Raw genomic sequence first — 23,616 nt, 5'->3', positions numbered from 1 at the left:
TGTAACCCTCCAGCTCACAAAAGAAACTTCAGAACGGCTAGACTCTGGCATTGTTTTCAACCCACATGATGCTAGCTAGGATCTGATCTTGCTCTAGTGGATGGATGAGAGAGCAATTACTTGCATAAATCTTCCACTATTCAAGAGCTCCAGCAGCACATGATACTGGCCTTGGTTAAATGGAAGATGGACCTGTTACTGCCCCAGTTTAAAAAGGTCTTCCCAGGTATCACGTGTATTCTAGAGAACAGAAAAATTTGAAGGACCCTGTTTTTCCTTACCTCAAGGATTAATGTGGCATCTTGGTAATCCACACTCCACAGGGGTGATTTTTAAACTGTTATGCAAAGACCACTGCTGGTTCCTACTGTGCTATCTGGTACACTCCCCAAGTCCACAATGAAATCAAGAGATGAAAAAGTACTGGTGTTCCAGAGGTTTCATATGCATTTCTAGTACATGTTGGACAGGTAATTCACTTTTTCAGTTTAAATTAGAGCATTCAACCTGAAAAGCAGCTAATTTCTTCAGCAGTGCAAGCAGATGCACTGGTAATGGTAAAGTTATGTCTAGTTATGTCTATAAACTGTCAAGCATCTTTCCACATGGGCTGAACATTAAGAAAAATATGGTGGTCTGCAAGACAAACAAACACTTCAACAAAATCAAAATAACAATATTCAGTGGAACAAAGTTGAATACAATTTCAAGCACTTAGCTTGGGTAAATTGCCACCTGGGGTCTTAGCTATTGACTCGGCTGCTAACTGAGGTCATGAAACTTCTGGTACTGGTACACAGGTACATTCGTGTTTCAGAGCAAGGGCTCTACCCCCAAAAGAATACCGGTACACTGTTCTAAGGAAAACTCCATGATTAACCCTAGTCAGCTATTTTTTTACTTGCAGTTCTGGGATTTACAACAGATTGTACCATTTCTTTTGCAAGACAGGCTTGTGGACTGCCCATACTGTGTCTATACTGTGAAAATCTGGCAACAGACAATGAAGCTCCATCAGCATTTTGCAGTTATAAAAACCATGGTTTATCAGTTAAAGCCACTTTAGTTGATGACTTATTGTTACCTTCCCAGTCATGACAAGAGGTATTATTCAGGCTTTAGTAAGAGACTATGGCCATTTCATTCAAGAACACAAAACTGATTGTGCTGTCGAACAGCCCAGTTATGTGGCTGGATTTGTGAGGTGTTAGACATCAGTTCAGGATCTCAGTAATGCCAGTAACTCCTACTTACAGCAGGGTGAATGTAACACCATTTTGATTAAGTGAAGACCACAATACAATCAGAGCCCGTTTGGTGTAGTGGATAAGTGCATGGACTCTTATCTGGGAAAACTAGGTTTGATTCCCCACTCCTCTACATGCAACTGTTGATGTGACCTAGAGTCAGTCACAGGTTCTCACAGACCTGTTCCTTTCAAGAGCAGTTTCTGTCAGAGCTCTCTCAGCCCCACCTACCTCACAGGGTGTCTGTTGTGGAAAGGGGAAGGGAAAAGAGATTGTAAACTGCTCTGAGACTCCTTCAAGTACTGAAGGCAGGACATAAATCCAATCTCCACCACCTCCTCTCCTTCTACTACTACTACGGGCCTATGTGCATGCATACTGAGGAGGGGGGTGTTGCTACTCAAAGGTCTATTCGTGTTATGCTGTGTAGTGAAAAAAATTATATTCAAATCATAACAAAAGAGTCAAACTTGCCTAGTAGTCTGAGTATTTGTTTCCCCACCCCCTTTAACATCTGCTTTCCAGCTTCAGAATACTGGAATTACTCCAGAGAGAAACAAACCAGGAAGGGAGAATGGGGAAGGGAAGCAAGTATCAGCACAGAACCATGAATTTTGGAAAATATCATAGCTAAGAAGGTAAATGTTAAAAGATTTTAAGGTGGAATCTATTTGCTTAATTATTAGCGTTGCCTCTTTCTGTGGTACTTGAATCAAGTTTGACAAATGTATCTGTAGCCCTGGATTTAACAGTAACAAATTCAGTTCCATTATTTCTAATAAACTAGTTTGATCTGGAGGGCACAAATTACTCCCCCCCCCCCCCCAGTGAAATCTCAGGTGAATCTGTCATGAGTTTCTGTAACTGACATGCTCAAGGGGCACAGTAAATTGGTAGAACATCTGCTTTGCATGCAGAAAGTCCTAGGCTCAAACTCTGGCATCTTCAGTTAAAAGAATCACATAGCAGTTAATGTGAAAGACCTCTGCCTGAGGCCCTAGAGAATTTCTGACAGCCAGTGTGACAGTGCTGACCCTTGAAAGATCAATATTCATGGGCTGTGAAATGGGCACTTGGAGGAAGCTGGATAAAGCAACAGCTGAAAAACAGGAGCAATTCTTAGAGTACAAAGTTAAGCACTCACACAATTCTCATTGAAAGTCAGCACTTCATGTACATTCAATGCTTAAGTCATATTATTTAAGTAGGGTTTAAACACATTGTTATAACAGACTCAATTTGTTTTACTAATGTTGTTCCAAGTGCCAATCCCCACTCAGCCCCCCAGCCCCAATTGCCCAACCTAACCATTATCTTCCATACCTCCTTGCCCCCAGTTGCATTCATGTCAGCAGAGAAGAGTAGACAACAAATTAAGGGATTCTGTCTTAAGAGTAGACAACAAATTAAAGGATTCTGTTAATTTTATCATTTTAAGAATTAATAACATAACTGTCCTCTGGAGCACATTCATGAGGGCTATCGTGCCTTGAGCTAGTTTACCAACAATGCAATCCAGAGTTGGTGCTCTGCTATTGTTGTCTTCTACAGCAGGGGTGGACAACTACTCTCCAGATGTTTTTTGCCTACAACTCCCATCAGCCACAGCCCTCCAGCATAACCTGCCAAAGGAAGATATACCTCCCATTTTGTGGTGTTGTCTAGTCTACTCTCTGCTATTTACATCTCACTAATACTATAACTGATAGGCAAGAACATAAAAGCAGTCTGCTAGATCAAAGGCCCATCCAATTCAGCATGCCAATTCACATAATGTCCAACCAGATGACTCTGGGACAGTCTATTAACACAGCCTACACACAGCAGCCTCTCCTCTTGTTGTTACTTGCCCCCTCACCAACTGGTATTCAACACTATATTGCCTGAAAAGGACAGGTTTCTTACCTGTAACTGGTGATCTTCGAGTGGTCATCTGTGCAATCACACATATGGGTAATCCGCAGGATTGGCCCCGACCTCGGAGAGTTCAAAGCAATCTTGATCGTAGATCTGGCGCGCCTCCCACTTGTCCTGGGAGGAGACAGCTACTGCGCATGCCTGGACAAGGGGGAGGTGCTTAGCCACTCAGTTTCTTCCCGCCGCCGGATAGGTGGAAATAACTGTGCTTACTAGCTTCCAGCAGCGGGGAAGGCTGGGTGGGTCTGTGTGATTGCACAGATGACCACTCGAAGATCACCAGTTACAGGTAAGAAACCTGTCCATCTTCTTCGTGGTCTCTGTGCATTCACACATATGGGTGATTAGCGAGCCATTTCTTCGGAGGTGGGTGCTGGACCTGTAAGAACATGAAGGGTTAGAGCGTAACGTAATGATAGTGGTACTCACAGTGGTTAGTCGAAGATCGATCGTAGCACTGCTTGTCCGAAGGAGGCATCTCGCCGGGCACGGACGTCGAGAGCGTAGTGCGAGGCGAAGGTAGATGTGGAGGACCAGACGGCTGCAGCGCATATGTCCTCTATAGGGATGCCTTTCATGAAGGCAGACGAGGTAGCCACGGCTCTGGTTGAGTGGGCTCGTATATGTTGAGGGATTGGTTGTTTTGCCAGCTGGTAACAGAGTTCGATGGCAGCAACAATCCATTTGGAGAGTCTCTGAGTAGATATTCTGCTGCCCTTATTATGGGTAGCGTAGGTGACAAAGAGTCTAGGGTCTTTACGGATTTGGCGGGTTCTGTCTATGTAGAAGGCTAGGGCTCTCCGTGCATCCAGGTTGTGGAGTGCCCTTTGTCCCGCGTCCGCGGGGTGCTGGAAGAAGGCTGGTATAGTGGACTGTCTTCCTAGGTGAAAGGTAGAGACGACCTTGGGTAGGAAGGTCGGGTCAGGTCGGAGGACCACCGTACTGTTATGAAATATCGTATACGGTGGGTCTGCTCTGAATGCGCAGATGTCACTGGCCCTCTTGCCTGTGGTGAGGGCCGTAAGTAGTGCCGTCTTCCATGACAGCAGGTGTAGTGGGATGGAGGCCATGGGCTCGAAGGGTGGTTTCATGAGTTGGCTCAGGACTAGGGACAGGCTCCAGGTGGGTAGAACTTGTTTGATTGGTGGGTGTAGGCGAATGATGCCCTTGAGGAAAGCTCTGGTCGCGTGGTGAGAGAATACCGTTGTGCCATCGATGCGGGGGTGGAAGGCAGAGATGGCTGCCAGGTGTACCTTCAGGGAAGAATACGACAGACCCGCTCTGGAGAGCGTTAAGGTGTAAGTTAGTACCTGAGGTATAGTGGCGAGGTTGGGGTCGAAGTTGTGCTGTGAGGCATAGTGTGAGAAGCGTTTCCACTTAAATAGATAGGATTTCCTAGTAGATGGTTTTCTGGAGTTCACTAGGACCTGACGGACCTCCGGAGGGAAGTCTAGAAACTGATTCTCCAGGCTGTTAATTTGAGCGATGCCGGGTTGTGGTGAAGGACCCTGCCGCCCTGTTGAGAGAGGAGATCCCGTGTTTGAGGGAGCTGGATGAAGGTATTGTTGGACAGGAGCAGCAAGGTCGTAAACCAGGGTTGGCGCGGCCACCATGGAGTTATGAGGATGCAGTTTGTGTGGTCTACCTGAATCTTCTGTAGAACTCTGGTGATAAGTGGAATGGCGGAAAGAGGTAGTGGAGTGTTCCTTTCCAAGTTTGTATGAAGGCATCCCCCCTGGAGAGGTGGGATGGAGGACCTCTCATGTAGAAGCGGGTGCATTGGGCATTTGACGGTGAAGCAAATACATCTATCTTCGGTTGTCCGAAGATGCTGAATATCTGTCTGATGTATCGGCTGTTGATAGACCACTCGTGGTTGTTGGTGGAGTGGCGGCTCAGGGCGTCTGCCTGGGTGTTCTCGGCCCCTGGTAGGTGTACGGCCGTGAGGAAGATGCCCTGGCTTATGCTCCAATGCCATAGGGCTAGGGCTCTCTTGCAGAGTCTGACGGAGGCGGTGCCGCCCTGCCTGTTGATGTAAAAGACTGTGGCGATGTTGTCGGAGGTGATCTGGACGTGCTGGTTCCTTAGCGATGGGAGGAAGGACCGCAAGGCCTTGTGCACTGCGATGAGCTCCAGGCAGTTTATGTGGAGAGAGCGTTCGTAGTCTGTCCACTGGCCCTGCACCGTGAGGTCTTCCAAGTGGGCTCCCCATCCCCAGTTGGAGGCATCTGTGGTTACAATCACCGAGGGCGGTGTCTGCTTGAATGGCATGCCCTTGTAGAGGTGACGTTCCTTGGTCCACCATTTGAGGGATGGTACAATGTGTAGTGGAAGGGTGAGCAGTGTGGATTGATGTTGTGTGTGAGGGCGGAAAGTTCTTACGAACCACATTTGGAGGGGACGCATGTGCAGCTTCGCAAACCGCAGAACTGCTGTGGTTGCTGCCATGAGGCCTAGCATTCTCTGGAAGGTGAGCGCTGTTTGGGAGCGCTGGGCGATGATAGTGTTGGCCAGTGACATTATGGCGAGTGCCCTGTCCTGAGGTAGGAAAGCCGTTTGCGAGAGCGTGGAGATGTCTGCTCCTATGAATTGGATCCTCTGGGTAGGGACTAGTTTGGATTTTGAGAGGTTGACTAGGAGGCCTAAGGTGGCCAGGGTGGAGAGGGTGGTCGAGACGTCCAGTTGTAGTTGCTCCCTGGAATGGGCGACGATCAGCCAGTCGTCTATGTACGGGAAGATTGATATCTGCTGCTGGCGTAATGTGGCTGCTACTACTGCCATGCACTTGGTGAAGACCCTTGGTGCTGTGGAGAGACCGAAGGGAAGGGAGCAGAACTGGAAGTGCTGCTTCCCTATGGCGAACCTGAGGAATCTTCTGTGATGATGGTTGATTGTAATGTGGAAGTAGGCGTCCTGGAGGTCTATGGACGCCATCCATGCTCATTCTGGGATGAGCGGGAGGATTGCCTGAAGCGTGACCATACGGAATTTCTTGTAGGTTATGTGTAGGTTGAGTTTGCGGAGGTCGAGAATGGGTCGGAGTCCTCCGTCCTTTTTTGGCACCAGGAAGTACCGGGAGTAGAAGCCGGTGCGATGGTATTGGGGTGGGACTGGTTCTATCGCGCCTTTGTCCAGCAGAGACGCGATTTCCGTCTGCAGGGGTGCAGACGGGGGTGTGGTGAGGAACCGGTGGTGCTTTGGAGTGGACGTAAACTCTATTAGGTAGCCTCTTTGAATGATGGCGAGGACCCAGGCGTCCGATGTTATGGTCCTCCAGGCAGTGTAGAATGGTTGTAGTCGTGTTGATGGGTTTGGCTGATGGAGGGAGACTGGACGGCTCGGGGCAGGGAGGTCAGAGAGACGGTTTGGGTGTGGTTGAAGGTTTCTTGGTTGTTTGGCGTCTGTGTTGAAAGGAAGGTTTGGACTGCGGTGGTTTGCGCTTCCATGGTTCCTGTTGCCGTGGGGATCTGTTCCCTTTGTATTGGTTGGACCTCCAGTTCCTTTGTCGATTGGTTTGGGTCAGAGGTTGGGAGACTCCCAGTCGTCTTGCCCTCTTCCTGCCATCGTCTACAGATGTGAGGATGTCATCTGTAGAGGAGCTAAACAGGCCAAGGCCATCAAAGGGCAAATCTTCAACTTTGTATTTGATGTCTGGTTGGAGGGAGGAGGACCTGAGCCACGCGTGTCTGCGGAGTGCTATGGCTGAGGCCAAGGTTCTGGAGGAACACTGTGCAGCGTGACGGGCAGTGTTGATTTGCTGTTTGGTTACTCTGGCCATCTCCTGCAGGGTGGTGGTGGCTGACTTTTGGGATGCCTCGGGCAGGGATGGTACCAATGCGGCGAGGGAGGTGGTCAGGTTGTGGGTGTATGCGGAGAAGCATGCCATGTAGTTGAGGATTTTGGTTGTGGCTGTAGTGAGGGCGTAAATCTTTCTTCCGATCGTGTCGAGTTTTTTGCCCTCCCGTTCTGGTGGTACCGGGTGTCTAGTCTGCTTCGACTTCGAGGACGAATGTACAATGATCGAGTTCGGAGCCGGGTGGGTGAACAGGAACTTGGAATCAGGTGCGTGTATCTTGTACAGCGCTTCAACCCTCTTGGATGTTGGCGGTACCGATGCCGGTTTGTCCCATGCTTCTTTGAGTGTTTCTAGTAGAACGGGGAGCATTGGGAGAGAAGAGCTGGATGGAAGATCCGCGTGGACTAGATCAAAAACGACGTCCGAGACTCTGGGAGCGTCTGTATTGAGCTTTAGATTTAGCGAGCTTGCCATGTTTGCTACAAGGTCGAGGTAGGATCTTGGGCCTTCAGACGGTGATAAGTCTGCTGGCTTGGCTATGTCGGAGTCTGGGGATTGTAGGTCCGAACCCGAAGAGTGGTCGGAGTCGGAGAGTTCCTCCTCGGATCCGTCGTCGGTTCCTTGAGGTAGGTCGGGCTGAGGTGTTGTCTTGGGAGCCGTGTGTAGGGATTCTAGTGGTGACGGGAGCTTCGGTTCGGCGCCGAGGTCCGTAGGGTCGTCATGGTGGTGAAGCGATTCGATCGATGCAGTTTGGAGTCTGTGTGTGCGATCTCGGTAGTGCGGAGACTCTTGGTAGCTGTGGTAATGGCGATCGTGGGATGGTGATCGTCGGTGCCGTCTTCGGTGCCGTGGGGATGGAGACCTAGATCTCGATGGAGAGTAATAGTAGTGTCTCCCCCTGCGGTGGCTGCGAGAGCGTCGGCGGCTGCGGGACCTGGTGCGGCGGCGACTGCGGGACCTGGTGCGGCGGCGACTGCGGGACCTGGTACGGCGGCGACTGCGGGACCTGGTGTGTCGGCGACTGCGGGACCTGGTGCGTCTGCGACTGTGAGATCGAGGTCTAGTCAGGGGATCTCTCGGGGTCGAGGGTTCTCTGGTGAGCGCGTGGGCGTCTATCGGCTGTGAGAGATCTATGAATTTAGTGGGGTCGAGAGTGTGGGTCCTAACGGATGCGGTAGAGTGCGTATCCAGCAGCTGGTCTGGTGGGGAATTCGGAATGGACGGCGACTTTGATGATATGCGGATGATTTCCAACGGAGTGATTAACGGTGTTGCCGTCGACTTCGACGTCGGAGTCTTCGGCATCGATCCGGAGGCAGTGGCGGTCGGGTTCGGGGCCTTCGGTTTGGTGGTCGGGTTCGAGGCCGAGTCGAGAGGGCGGGTCTTATGCTTTTTTGAGCTAGTGCTACCCGTCGGGTCCGAGTGGGCGGAATCGGAGCGGCGGCGCTTTTTGGGGTCGTCCGACTTCTTAGAGTGCTTGCCGGTCTTAGGCTTACAGGGAGTCTGTGCCACGGAAGCTGCCGACTGCGCCTCTCCCACGAGGTGTGGGGAAGATGGCGCGGGTTGTTGTTGTCCGCCACGCGGCATGGCCGGTCGGAGTGAGGTTTCCATGAGGTGGCTCTTGAGTCTCGCGGCGCGGTTCTTGCGGGCCTGTTTACCAAATTGGCTGCAGTGCACGCAGGAGTCTGGACGGTGTGCCTCTCCAAGGCAGAACAAGCAAAGAGAGTGGCCGTCGGACGAGGGGATTTTGGATGAGCAGCTGGTACAGCGTTTAAAGATTATCTTGTCCCTTCCTTCCATCCGCCCGGGAGGGGGGGGGAGGGAGGGGGAAAGTCCAGAAAGATAGTAAGAGGAGGCTTTTTTTTTTTTTTTATACGATACCAGGAGAAGTAGAAGATGAAGAATTGAAGCGAAGAGAAGGTAGTTGTTGGAGATTGCAATGAAGAAGTTGGAGATCAACGAGGAAGGTGCGATCCGGTCGGCGGTAAGGAAGAAACTGAGTGGCTAAGCACCTCCCCCTTGTCCAGGCATGCGCAGTAGCTGTCTCCTCCCAGGACAAGTGGGAGGCGCGCCAGATCTACGATCAAGATTGCTTTGAACTCTCCGAGGTCGGGGCCAATCCTGCGGATTACCCATATGTGTGAATGCACAGAGACCACGAAGAAGATCATGGTTTCATTCAACTAGCATTAGAACAACCATTAGACAGACTTATATGATGTTTAGAATCCTTATGAAACTATCTAAAGTAAGTGGATGTCGTATGTATTGTGAAAGTGAATTTCCTAAGTTGAATTATGCACTGAATAAAACAATGCTTCCTTTTGCCTGTTTTCCATTTACTGCTGACCACCACCATTAGAAGATCCAGAGTTCTAGTATTACAGGAGACAGAAAACTATCTCCCTACCGACTTATTAAATGATGCAGCATAGTAGTTCTAGATGCGACACTGATATAGTAGCAGCTTCATGACTCAGATTGTGAGTCATTGCACTAGTTTGAATCTCCCAGGCTGTGCCTTAGCCGAATGTTTCCTCATATCACTGAGCAATCCCAAAGTCAGTTTGGTGTAGTGGTTAAGTGTGCAGACTCTTACCTGGGAGAACCAGATTTGATTCCCCACTCCTCCACTTGCAGCTGTTGGAATGGCCTTGGGTTAGTCATAGCTCTCACAGGAGTTGTCCTCGAAAGGGCAGCTTCTGTGAGAGCTCTCTCAGCCCCACCTATCTCACATGGTATCTGCTGTGCGGGAAGAAGATAAAGGAGATTGTGAGCCGCTCTGGGACTCTGATTCAGAGAGAAGGGTAGGGCATAAATCTCCTGTCTTCTTCAAATGACTAACTCGGAAAGGCTGGGGCTCAGCATTGGGGAAGGCATGATCTAAAAGCAAGTTTAAGCATTGCCCCTCCCATTTGCACAACTTCAACACAGTAAAATATTTGCTAAGTTAGTAGGTCTTTTATTTTGGCTTCCTTCTTCAATGAAAATACTCAAGACTGCAAGAGATTTCAGGTCCCTGCTGAGAACAAGATAAAAAGGGTCTGCCAGTAACAGAAAAATCTTTAAAAGACAAAAGGAGCTCAGTCATAAACTGGAGGGAGTGGAGTTTGGGATACTGCAAAGTACTGTACACTCTGCTCCTGAACCTTTGGCTTTGGATTAAAGTCCAGTAAATGATTTAGAAAAAGAAGAATGTGGAGCTGACATTGAGCCAGCATTCCTTGCTCATCATGAAGAGAGTCTGTTCCCCCTCTGTCACTTGCATTTATTATTGATGGAAGAGTTAATGAGGTTGTAAAGGGTGAATGTGTTTATGGAACACACAGATCTCTTTGTGGTTCCATTATTCATTGCTCTAGTGCTTTAAGAATGACCAAAAGTCAGACTACAAAAGCAGATGACCACCTATGGAAAATATCTTGTTTTATATGCAAGCAAGCGAGCAAATGGGATGCATGTAAGACAAAATGGAATCTCTAGGGAAATTCAGTAGAATTCTCTGAAATATGTTGGGTTTCACAGGCCTGTGGTCTCCTTCTGTTTATCCTAGCTCTCCTCATAGCCCACCCAGGGAGCAAGACCCCATAGCATCTTTAAGAAACTTTTTGCCCAATTGTTTTTTACTTTGACGCTCCCCTCCCCAAGCTGATGACTGCAATCCTTTGCATGTTCACTTGGGAGTAAACCTCACTGAATTTAGGAGCATTACCTCCAAGGAAACATGCTCATACTGCTAAATCTAAATCTGGCTTCTGCAGCTAAAATCCAGCAATGACACACTCCTTGTATCTTGGATCTATCTCAAATCAATTAGTAACAGGAGTCTATTTCGCTGAACACTCTAAAGAGATGATGCTTACGTGGCATTTAATGCATACCATTTTCTAAAGAAAGGCCATTTTTTTTAAAGAAATCCAGTTTTTTCTTGGAATTAGCCATTTAAGGATATTTGACAACCCAGAGAGAAACCTTTTGAGTTACTGCTATTCTAGATTGTTTCCAAAAATTCTGGTGGGGTTTTTTTTGGCATTTAATCAAAGACAGATATGTGAATAGAATATATATCTCAGCAAAGTTTCTTTTTTATACAGCATTATATAACACACACAAATACAAATGAGTTAGTAACAACATTCCAACATTATCAACAATTTAAAAACCCCTCATTGAATCTCTTCTTCCCATCTCAATCATTGCGAGGACAGCAAAACACACAAAAAAACAGGTGTTACCCACCACCACCATATCCTTGCAAGAGCGTCTTCACTGGATCCTATTCTCAACCAGATGGATAGAAATTCATCCCAATGCCTTTTTAAAAGCATATATAACTGGTCTTATGCAGCTTCATTAACATTCTCAGGATAAAGAAAATATCTGGAAGTCCCATTTCTCAAGGTATGCTGTGGTGAAGGTGATAATCAAAAGGCTGCAGAGTCCCAGAGTGATTTCCACCCCTCCTTACCTTATGTACCACCATCCTTCCAGGTTCTTTTGAATAACCTCCACAGTGACTCCTTTTTCAAACCCGATCTCATCCTTCCCTTGGCTGGTGTATGACTGAATTGTGACATATTTCTCTTCTAGCAAAGAAAGAAGAGGTAACATCAGTTAGGATCAAAACTTGCACCAGCAGTTCCTCTTCTCTGGTTGCTTTTAACAACGATGTTGCAGCAATTAAATGTGGAAGCACTGCAGAAGGTGGAGTCTTGCTCAGGGGACCCTGTAGTACCTATTAGCTGTCATGCTGTAAGCATGCCTGTATCAGCTCCTCACCACCGCCCTGCTCCTTCCATGCCAACAAATGAGACAGGGTCTCTTGGGGAGGGACTCCCCCAATTCTTACATATGGTATTGACAAAGATCAGACTAGCTGCCAAAGTAGCAAAGCGTCACTAGAGGATCTTGCTCCAGCTGGCTCCATTTAACACACACATGGTTATGTTAAATGCTGAATTACTGGAACCCAAATGCTGATGCTGGAGTGTGACCAATACGCCTCCAATGCAAAGGAATGGACTGACCTACCCTCTTCACACCCCTAGAAACAATACAGCTTTACAGTACTAGGCAGTCAGTATCTGTGGTTTCACGATTAGATCATTGTACCTTTCCCAGACATCAGAGCTCACAAAACAAAGGGAACTGTCATTTTCTATGCATCTTTTAAACAAAGCTAACTTAGGATGTCAACCCTGAATCAACAAATATTCAGGGATAGGGAATTCAAATCCATGCATTGTCACTAAGTGCTTAACATGAACCCTACCCAACACAGCACTATCTTAGTATTAATACTGATGGTTGCACCTCCAGGACTGGAGTCAGGTAAAGAACGTGCCCTGGATTATCCATGGACTCAGGGACTCATCTCCTCACATTAAACCTGCTTCTTTTGATTACATCCCTTAATTATATAAAAACATTTTAGGAATGTGGGTTTAGGAGTAATTCTGGGACAACAGATTACATACCAGGAGCCCTCCAAAGGACTCTGCAGGCTAGCATTTATTGTTGCTGCACACAAACACTCAACATCTCATTGTATACTTAATAAAATGTTCATGCTAGTCCTTCAGCTCCATGTCAGCTTCACTGGACTGCAACATAAGGGCTGCAGTTGCGCTTTGCTCTCAGAGCTGCTGCATGTAGAAGTCATGGTGGGGAAATAGCGGTACAAAATTTCCAGGACCCAGGCTACACTGGGGGCTGAGAAAGCCAGCTATAAAAAGAAGTGTAAGTGTGCTTGCATACATGAAATTTCTGGATTACACATTGGTGTTGGATCCATTCCAATCTACCTTCCCCCACTACCATGAGATGGGGACTGTGTTGGTTGCCCTCACAGATGATCTCCACAGGCAGCAGCATTTGACACAGTAGACTACCACCTACTGATTCACCACCTTGGTGAAACTGGGATTCATGGGGTAGCCCTGCAATGGTTCACCTCATTCCTCTACAGTTGGGAACACAGAGTGGTGTTGGGAGGGACAGTGTCTCCAAGTTACCTGGAATGCAGGGTCCCTCGGGGCACTTCTTTCCACAGTGTTATTTTACATCTTTATGTGATCCCTTACCCAGCTAGTGTGGAGTTTCTGGTTAGGTGTCATCAATATACTGATGACACCCAGCTATTTCTGCTGATGGGTGGCTGACCAGATGCTGCTCCCATGAATTTAGACAAGGGTCTGGAGGCCGTGGATGGATGGTTAAAGCAGAGTTAGCTGAAACTGAACCCGGGCAAGGCTGGGTGGGAGAGAGCCAAGGTTGGGTTGTCATCTCCTAGCTCTTGTCACCAGCTCTGACTGTCAAGAGCTTTGGCACAGCTCTAGATGCCATCTTGTCTATGGAGGCCCAGGTCAAAAGTTTGCCAAGCTGGCATTTCTCCAACTGTGCCAGTAAGGCAACTGGCTCTCTACCTGTCATGCCCTAACCTAGTCGTGGTAATCCATACCTCCAGGACAGACTACTGTAATTTGCTCTCTATGGGCCTATCCTGACCTAGAAGCTCCAATTGATCCAGAACACAGCCATGCAGGTCCTAACAGGGACCCCTTGAACAGCACACATTCAACCTGTGCAGCACAAGCTGCATTAACTTCTAGTAGAGCACAGGATCCAGTTCAGAATTATAGTTTTAACCTTTAAGGCCATCAGTGGGCAGGGACCCACATGTCTTTGGGACCACCTCTCCCAGTATGCCCCTCAAAGAGCATTACACTATGGAAATAGCCTTCTGGTGGTTCCCAACCTGAGAGATCTGGCTGTCCTCAACTAGGTCCTGGCCCCTGCCTGGTGAAACTCCCTGCCTAAGGCAGAAACATTCCACCAGGCATTTGGCCAAGGACAGCAATGGTCTGGTACTCATATCCCTATCTCTCCTCTCTCCATATACTCTCTACTTTGGGGGCAAATGGGCACTAACATTTCCGCCATCTATTTCCACCAGTTTTATTACTGATATTTACGTACTTTGAATGTTCTTTTATTCCTATTATTTATTGTATCTGCCCCTTGATGTAAGCCCTCACCCTCCTCAAGGCCAGGGCTGACTAGCAGACAGCAGATGTTTAGATATGGCTTTGCTACTAGTTGCCAATAGTTTGCATGCTAAGCAAAGGCTTAAAGGGAATGCATTGGAAAAGTCACCATGTTGTTAAGAGGTGTTAGAATGAATTGACTGTGCTAACTAAAAAGGAAATGAAGAAGACAAGAGGAGTATTGAAGACTGTACTCTTGAACTATTGAGACCTTGGCAGGTCTTGGATTCTGTAACATGGGAGCCAGCCCTACTGGTGGTGGATAACTGCTAGTCATTGAAAAGATAGATGAGAAAGAGTTGAAGTGACTGATAACTGGGAGGAGTTAACCATTGTCTTCCCTAAGAGCTGATTCACTTTAACAGAAAAAGAGCAGAAGTCACTGTGAGCTGAACCTAAGCTCCTCATGGGCTGCACTAGGCCCTGCACCCTATCCAAGAGCTGATCCAGTTCTTTGCCTGGCAGGAAAGAGGAACTGCTTCTAGGGCAATAAAACAAGAACAAATATACCTTCTGTGACCTTTGTGGGAAGAACTCCTGCTTGTTGAAGAGTACAACTGTGGCATCTTGGATCACACCCAAGGCTAGAGTTCACTGCAGAACTCACTACACTGTGACTTGCACGTGGTGGATCATCAGTAGTACTCTCCCTTTCTATAATACTCTAACTTGTGTTAGTTGTTAATGAACCAATTTGACATTTTCTTGGATTCTGGAATGTTCTTTGCATTGCTAATTAAATTGTTAGAGTTTCTGAAACACTGAGTGTGAGTCTTACCTTAGACTATGAAAGCCAGCAACTGGGATAAAAAGATGTTATCTTTTTTCCATATCTATAAGTATGGAATCTTGTTACTGTTCACTATTTTAAACAAACTCTCTTGTGCTTGAGGGCCACACTATTCTGCCCCAAAAGAGAACCAAGTGAATTAGCATAAATTGCATCTTTAAGTTTCACCACTTTTTTGGGGGGGTGGCGGTGGAGTATGAATCTAGCACTAAATACTAAGCTTTAGAAGTCTATCAAAAGCAGATTTTTAGCAACAGCAGATTTTTAGCAACAGCTTCCGGCGAAGACAGAGGTCCTTTGTTTTGGTCGCCGGGGACCGGGGGGGGAAACCCCCCTGCCAGCTTTTGACGGTGCTCCGCTGATACCGGCGGGCAGGGTCAAGAGCCTGGGGGTGCTATTAGAGCCGTCCCTAAAGATGGAGGCTCAGATAGCAACCACTGCCAAGTCCGCGTTTTTTCATCTCAGACGAGCAAGGCAGTTGGCTCCCTTCCTGGACCGCGACGACCTAGCAACAGTGATCCATGCTACGGTCGCCTCAAGGTTGGATTACTGCAATGCCCTCTACATGGGGCTGCCCTTGTGCCGGACCCGGAAATTGCAGCTGGTGCAGAATGCCGCGGCCCGGTTGCTATTGGGCCTCCCAAGGTGGGGGCACATCCGGCCGGGTCTTCGGGCTCTGCACTGGCTCCCAATAACATACCGAGTCCGGTACAAGGTGCTGGTTATCACCTTTAAAGCCCTATATGGCCTGGGACCTGCCTACCTGAGGGACCGTCTCTCCCCACACGTTCCCCAGAGAGTACTGAGGTCTGGGACTCAAAATCTCCTCACCATCCCTGGGCCTAAGGAAGTCCGTCTCAAGGCGACTAGAGACAGGGCTTTCTCTACAATGGCTCCAACATGGTGGAACCAGCTACCGGAAGAGGTGAGGGCCCTGCGGGATCTTACTCAGTTCCGCAGGGCCTGTAAGACAACCCTCTTCCGGTTAGCCTATGCCTGACTGGTTAAATGTAGCCTGCTAAACTGCTGTGTTTTATACTGTGTAGTTTTAATGTTATAATGTTATAGTTTTTAGGTTTTTGAATGCTTAACTTTTAAATGTAATAACTTTGCTTCTGTTTTATTGTTTTATCGTTTTGTTGTTGTTGTGAGCCGCCCTGAGCCATTCTGTGGGAAGGGCGGGATATAAATTACGGAATAAATAAACAAATAAATAAATACTAGGCGAAGCACAGTATTACACAGACCCTGGGAAAACATGTCTCTATATTTGAGAGAGAGAGAGAGATGATTTCATGGTCTCTGGCTTCATGTGCCTTCAGGATCACCTCTCACCCTCAGTTCAGCCCCATACAGTCATTCAGGAAGAACTGAAGGGCTGAGTTTGCAAGAGATACCATCCACCAGTATCCACCATCAAGGCCTCATGAAAGTGGACAATGCCCACTTCCACAATTTTAACCTCTCTTCCATTATTACCCCAAATGTGTGGTCCTAAGCACTAGACAGGTTTCCTTAAGCTGCTCCTAGCTCCAGCCACTCTCAGTAACAAAGGCGCCTGCCTATAAGCACTGGAAGAATCCAAAGGGGATCCTCTCTCTCTGTTTATCCCTATGCACCAATTACGGCATTCTAGTTGTGAGTATATAGTTGCTACCTTGCCTAAGCTAGCCCGCCTGGTGTTTACTAAAGCCTATTTCCTCTCATACAGTAGCTAGCAGCTCATGCAACAGACTTCCTCTGGAAAGTGCTTTAAGTACATTAATATTTGTGAGTACTTTTAATGACGTTTAAAGTGCAAGTGGGGTTTTTTTTTGGGGGGGGGGCGGTAATAGGCCTTTATTGCATTTTGTATGTTTTTCATATTGGAATTTTAAGCCACAAGGAAAAGTCAGGCATATTTACAACAAATACAGTTGACCATCAGCTACTGTTCCACCGCCTCACCAATGTGGGGATTTAGGGGTCTGCCCTTCAATGGCTTACCTCTTTTCTCCAAGGCCGGGGACAGAGGGTTGCAATAGGGGAGCAATCATCTCAGAGGCACCCTCTTGTATGTGGTGTGCCTCAGGGGGTAGTTCTTTCTCCCCAAAGTTGTTTAACATCTATATGTGCCCCCTTGCCCAAACTGTCTGGAGATATGGGCGGGGTTGTCAACAGTATGCAGATGACACTCAGCTCTATCTATTGATGGAAGGCCAGTCCAGCTACGCCCTAGAAGATCTGGACCTGGCATTGCAAGCCATAGTGAAATGGCTCAGGCAAGCCGAGTCGACTGGAATTGAATCCAGCAAAGACAGAGGTCCTGTGCCTAAGTCGCGGCAGCCTGGGTAGAGAGATCCCTTTGCCGGCCTTTGATGGGATGCCACTGGTGCCAGTGTTAAGGGTCAAGAGCCTAGGGGTGCTCCTGGAGCCTTCGCTGACAATGGAGGACCAGTTAGCAGCCACTGCCAAAACTGCATTTTATCATCTTAGGCGGATAAGGCAGTTGGTTCTGTATGTGGAGCGCAACAACTTAGCAACAGAGTTCCATGTGGCGGTCACCTCAAGAATAGACCACTGTAACACTCTCTATGTGGGACTGCCCTTGACTCAACTTTGGAGGCTGCAACTGGTGCAAATGTAACAGCCAGGTTGTTATTGGAGCTACCTGATGGGAACAGGTTCAACCAATGCTGGAAACGTTACACTGGTTGCCTGTGGCATTCCAGGTTCATTTCAAGGTGCTGGTCATAACCTTTAAAGCCCTATATGGCCTGGGACCTGTCTACCTTTGGGACCGCCTCTCCCCATATGTACCTCAGAGAGCACTACATTCAGTGTCCCAAAATCTTCTTAAGATCCCTGGACTGAAAGAACTTCAATTGTCCACCACTACAGCCAGAGGGTTTTTGACAATAGTCCCAGCTCTGTGGAATGCCCTCCCCAAAAACATCTGGGCCCTGCGGGACTTGCCATAGTTCCACTGCACCTGTAAGACCGAATTATTTAAACTTGCTTTCAATGGTTAATGGGAGGTGGCAAATGCCCACAGCACTGACAATCTCATTGGACAAATACAGATAATCAGAAATATTGACGTGCATCTTGGATTTTTATGGTTGAAAAATGTATGGAATTGATTTTATTGTATACTCTGTCTTTTAATATGCTATGTGGTTTTTAACTATTCTTAGCTGCCTTGAGCCTGCTAGGGGAGGGTGGGATATAAATTTGATTAAATAAATACATAAATATTGAGGTCTTCTGCCTTTTGTGTACCCAAGCTGCCTATGACTATTCATGCTGGTATTTCCTATTCTTTGGTTCTAGGCTTCAGAGAAATCACATCTATACCACATCTATATACCCATGTTTGTATGCAGCTGACTCTGTGCCTTGCCAGTGAGTGAGTTGCAGATGGAGATTCCCATTTTCAGCATATCACAGGTATCACCACCACCTCAGCACTTCAAGAAAACAACAGATATCCAGCCGTAGGCAGGGAGCAGCTGTACGTGGGGATTGGAAGTGGTCTTGAAGAACATCCCCAGCATCTTAATCAGATCATAGTTCCCAGGATTCTTTAAGGGAAAGCTTAAGTATGACCTTAAAGAGGCTCTGCTTTAGTCTAGTTCATGTTACAACTGTGCAGGTGCAGCCCTCACACTATTATAAGGCCACCTGTGCATTTCCAGTTTCAAGTAGCAATCATGGCATGTTGGCAGGTTATGAAATGAGCCTTGCTTGGGGCTATTGGGATACTGTAGGTTTAGGAGGAGGCTATATTGTGCAATTGTTGTTAACCAGAACTCAGAGACTCACAAGTTGGTAGAAGACTCTTTAGAAGGAATAAAATAGGGTTGGACAGAAAAAGAGTCCAAGCAGTAAACTAGTCAACGACCTCATTTTGTTTATAGGTATTCTTATAGATTTGCATTTTTAGATGATGGAGTAAATGCAGGAAAGCAAGTGACTACAGAAACCTCAGCTACATAACACAACATCATTCCAGAAACATACTGTTGAAGTATCCCACTGTGACTTTTATAGAGAGACCAAAAAAGTCTAAACTCACATATTTACTTAGGACTTGGAGACAGAGCAGCTGACATCACCACTATACAATCAAAGCTCTGCTTTGTGTCTCTTGCACACTAAAGTCTCTTTATGAAAAGAAGTTTCCTGCTACAATAGATCTAAGACAAAAACATATTTATTGAAGCAAACTAGTTTTTATGCACAACTTACAATGAACACACACATAGAAATCTAGCATGTATACAGACAGAACAGAGGCATGAACACCTCACACTTCTTGTTCCTGCAGTGTCTGGAACAAATTGCTGTATCACCATCACCTAGGAAATGTGCATTGGAACATTACATATCTTCTGGATGGGGAAGGTGAAAGTTTTCATTCAGATCCAGTAAAATACACTCAAAGGAGGCTCAGAATAAACAATCATACCCAGCACAATAGCAAGCAAAGATAAGAGCAGAAGAAAGGATTAAGCCACAAACACAAAGACACAATGGATTCCACAACCATGAGGTGAGAATGTCCAGAAATGAAATTTGATTCTATGATGTCAGTTAATAGTTTATAAAAAGAAAGAAAACAAGCACATTCAGATTTAATTTATTCTGATCTGATCCCAAGTAAAATACATTACATTATGCTTTGAAGATCTAAATGTAGTTTGAATAATTTATAAGAAGTTAGCAATAGCCAAACTGTGAAACTATTAGCAACTCTTCTTGATTTTGATACATAAACTATGTGATTGCTAGCCAATGTAGGATGGTCATGAAAGTGCCAGTTTAAAAGAGTAATTGTGTGTTACCCACGTGATAGATTGAGAAAAGTGGTAGTGCTGCTAAAGGTCTGAAAAAATACAGCTGCATAGAATACACATGTGGCATTTTATGCTATTCGACACAAAGACAGCTAAAGTGTGCATTATGTATATACTAGAAGTAAGGCCCGCTATGAAGAAAAATACAAGGAGGCTCTGGGCTAGTGCTCCCACCCTTGCTGCCTTCCAACTCACCCAAGTGAAGGCATTCACTCTCCCCCCTACCTCAAGGGGAGCTGATCTCTGCCATCTGGACTCCAGACAACAGATCTCTCTCCCCTCCTGAAGAAAATAACTGATTTGGAGGGTGGACTGTATGGCATTATATTCTACTGAGGCCTTTCCCTTTCCTGATACAAGCAGTCTGGACTGCCTAGCAACAGCCTCTGGCTAGCACTTCCCAGGGGGCAGCCATGGGCTCTAAGTAAACAATCCCAGCTGGGCCTGGCCTCCTCAGCGATTTCTGTGGCCCATGGAGGCTGCGTGTGCTGGGAGGCCTTTAATGAGGCTGCAGTAGTCTGCAGCCCTTTCTGAGGATGGTTGACAGGGAGGACACAGAGAGGAGTTGGAGATGTGGTTGACTTTGAGGTAAGACTGCTTTCGGCAGGGTGTTCAATGTTCCTGGGCTTACAGTAGGCAGGTGCAGGGGAGTCAGTCGATGAGAGGCCAGAGACAGTGACTGACATGTGATGGCCAAAAGTGTGTTCCCACAGTAACTGCCAGAACTAAGTCTGGTTGTGTTTTACTGATGGAATCAGCTTTGCTGGTTAGTAAAGCCACATGGGTGGGCGAGAGGAGCAGACTCAACCAATTGCATGCAAGTACTCTTGATTGAAAGTCAGATGGCATCCCACTGAGCCCCAACCAATCTGCATGGTCAGATCTGTCACCCCAACAGGAGAATTACTACTAAAAGATAAAATAGCTAATTACTCATAATATCATCACACTTTAGAATGGCATCTGAGAAAACAATATGCAGATTTATACAGAGAAAGGAAAGCCTGGCTTTAAAAGATGGGAAATTCCAAAAGCAAGCATCAAGTTTAGTTTGCACCTCCAATAGTGTCCCTGTATTTCCTCCCAGAATGGCTTCTGGATGATGAACGATGAATTTGGAGATACAGAAAATTCTGCACTTCATCCTGGACATGAGCTAAAATGATTTTCTTTGGTCCACCTGAGAACTTTCATGAACAGAAGGGGAAAATTTTCATCCATTCTTTCTTCTGGCAACAGAATTCTACTGTGCTCAAACCTGGCCAGATTTTGTTTATCATAGCAGCCCACTTAAACGGAAAACTTTCAGGTTACTTCAGCTATGTGTGAGGCACAAATACGCCCTCTTCTAAAGAGGAACAAAACAAAGCTCAACATCTTCATGCTAGTAATGTTACTGCTCCAAACAAACCCATTTGGAAGCCAGTGTGGTGTGGGGATTAGAGTGTCAGATTCAGAACTGGGAGCTTCCATCTGCACTGGAAATTTAGTGGGTAACCTTGGGCCAGTCATACACTCTCTGTGCACTTTCACATGCAGCTGTTGAGGACATAGGGCTGACCCAGCCAAAAAGGGACTCTGCTGTTGCTACACATGACTGGCTCTTGCAGCAGTCCTGGCAGCCTGATTTTGTAAAAAGATTTGGAGAATCCAAATAAGACTTAGGCTTGAAGCCAATTTATGTGAATGCTGAGCAGCTAAAAAGTTTTGCCTATCACTGGTTCTGCTTTCCAAAGATTCATTTCTTTTGGCAGAAAGCCATCCAAAATTGAACATGGATCTTTCTGAAAAATTCCCTTTGTTCACTTAAAGTTGAGAACAGCAAGACGGAAAAGAGACTGAAAGATAAAGAGGACATGCATATAGTGGGATGTTGTACAAGATTAAATCCCTATAGGTATTAGAGCTCCCTTTACAGATTTGTTTAATTGTTCTATTTTTAACTCTTCTATTCTGCAACAGGAAGCTATCATTAAAGTTTCCCTTTGCAGAGTGCTTTCACAGCAAAATATTGTAACATTTCCCAAATTATACTCATTTGGTTTTTCAGTGGTAGAAAGGGGAGACCACAAACACACAAATGGGCTTTATAATTTGAACTGGCACTTGTGAGTATGGATCTGCTTATAACCTAAAAGCAATTTGGGAGAGTCTTCTACTGAGGCTGACCATAGAAAAAATTATAATATCCAATATATGCAAGTCAACATTTATGGGAAAGCACAGCAAACACTTATCATTCAAAAACGCCCCCAAACTAGTATTACATCCAACAGGCCAAAGAGCGCTTCTAAAAGGACCTGAAGGTTGTGGACAATTCAAGTTTTAAAACACAGTCCAACCGAACAATATGTGATAAAAATCCCAAATGGCTTCCATCATCCCACAGTTCTTCCACTTGGCTTTTGGCCAGTAGAGGTAGGCAATCAAAATTTTAACACCCTACATGGCCTCAGACTGGTTTATCTAAAGGACCATCTTCTCCCACATGTTCCTACCTGGGAATTAAGATCACAGGGAGAGGCGTTCCTGACTATCCCATCAATCAAACAAGCCTGTTTGGTGGGTACACAAGAGAGGGACTTTTTAGTGGTAGGCCCACAATTATGAAGCAGCTTCCCCGAGGAGGTACCACTTGAACTCCTCACTTTAAGAACATAAGAACATAAGAGAAGCCATGTTGGATCAGGCCAATGGCCCATCCAGTCTAACACTCTGTGTCACACAGTGGCCAAAAAATTATATACACACACATATATATATATACACACACACTGTGGCTAATAGCCACTGATGGACCTCTGCTCCATATTTTTATCTAACCCCCTCTTGAAGCTGGCTATGCTTATAGCCACCACCACCTCCTGTGGCAGTGAATTCCACATGTTAATCACCCTTTGGGTGAAGAAGTACTTCCTTTTATCTGTTCTAACCCGACTGCTCAGCAATTTCCTTGAATGCCCACTAGTTCTTGTATTGTGAGAAAGGGAGAAAAGTACTTCTTTCTCTACTTTCTCCATCCCATGCATAATCTTGTAAACCTCTATCATGTCACCCCGCAGTCGACGTTTCTCCAAGCTAAAGAGCCCCAAGCGTTTTAACCTTTCTTCATAGGGAAAGTGTTCCAAACCTGTAATCATTCTAGTTGCCCTTTTCTGCACTTTTTCCAATGCTATAATAGTCTTTTTGAGGTGCGGTGACCAGAATTGCACACAGTATTTCAAATGAGACAGCACCATTGATTTATACAGAGGCATTATGATACTGGCTGATTTGTTTTCAATTCCCTTCCTAATAATACCCAGGATGGTGTTGGCCTTTTTTATTGCAATTGCACACTGTCTTGACATTTTCAGTGAGTTATCTACCACGACCCCAAGATCTCTCTCTTGGTCAGTCTCTGCCAGTTCACAACCCATCAACTTGTATTTGTAGCTGGGATTCTTGGCCCCAATGTGCATTACTTTGCACTTGGCCACATTGAACCTCATCTGCCACGTTGACGCCCACTCACCCAGCCTCAACAGATCCCTTTGCAGTTCCTCACAATCCTCTCTGGTTCTTACCACCCTGAACAATTTAGTGTCATCTGCAAACTTGGCCACTTCACTGCTCACTCCCAACTCCAAATCATTTATGAACAAGTTAAAGAGCATGGGACCCACTACTCAGCCCTGCGGCACTCCACTGCTTACCATCCTCCACTGCAAAGACTGCCCATTTATACTCACTCTCTGTTTCCTATTAATTAGCCAGTTTTTGATCCACAAGAGGACCTGTCCTTTTATTCCATGACTCTTGAGCTTACTAAGGAGCCTTTGATGAGGAACTTTATCAAAAGCTTTCTGGAAGTCAAGGTAAACAATATCTATTAGGTCTCCTTTGTCCACATGTTTGTTCACCCCCTCAAAGAAATGTCACAGGTTAGTGAGGCAAGATCTTCCCTTACAGAACCCATGCTGAGTTTTCCTCAATAACTCGT

At 46.3% G+C, this 23,616-nt stretch overlaps 1 protein-coding gene across 8 annotated transcripts in view; it reads right to left on the bottom strand.

The window, feature by feature from the left end:
- Positions 1-23,616, bottom strand: part of SH3PXD2A (SH3 and PX domains 2A) — a 378,650-nt gene that overhangs the window by 17,506 nt on the left and 337,528 nt on the right. For all 8 annotated transcript variants that reach the window (XM_060241731.1, XM_060241733.1, XM_060241732.1 and 5 more), the window contains one exon: positions 11,429-11,546. In XM_060241731.1, the coding sequence (XP_060097714.1) occupies positions 11,429-11,546 (118 nt within the window). The remainder of the gene's footprint in view (positions 1-11,428; positions 11,547-23,616) is intronic.

Source organism: Heteronotia binoei, chromosome 6 (genome assembly GCF_032191835.1).
Source record: "Heteronotia binoei isolate CCM8104 ecotype False Entrance Well chromosome 6, APGP_CSIRO_Hbin_v1, whole genome shotgun sequence".
Lineage (NCBI taxonomy): Eukaryota > Metazoa > Chordata > Lepidosauria > Squamata > Gekkonidae > Heteronotia > Heteronotia binoei.
Note: the sequence above shows the minus strand (reverse complement) of the source record. Positions and strands in the feature narration are given on the sequence as shown.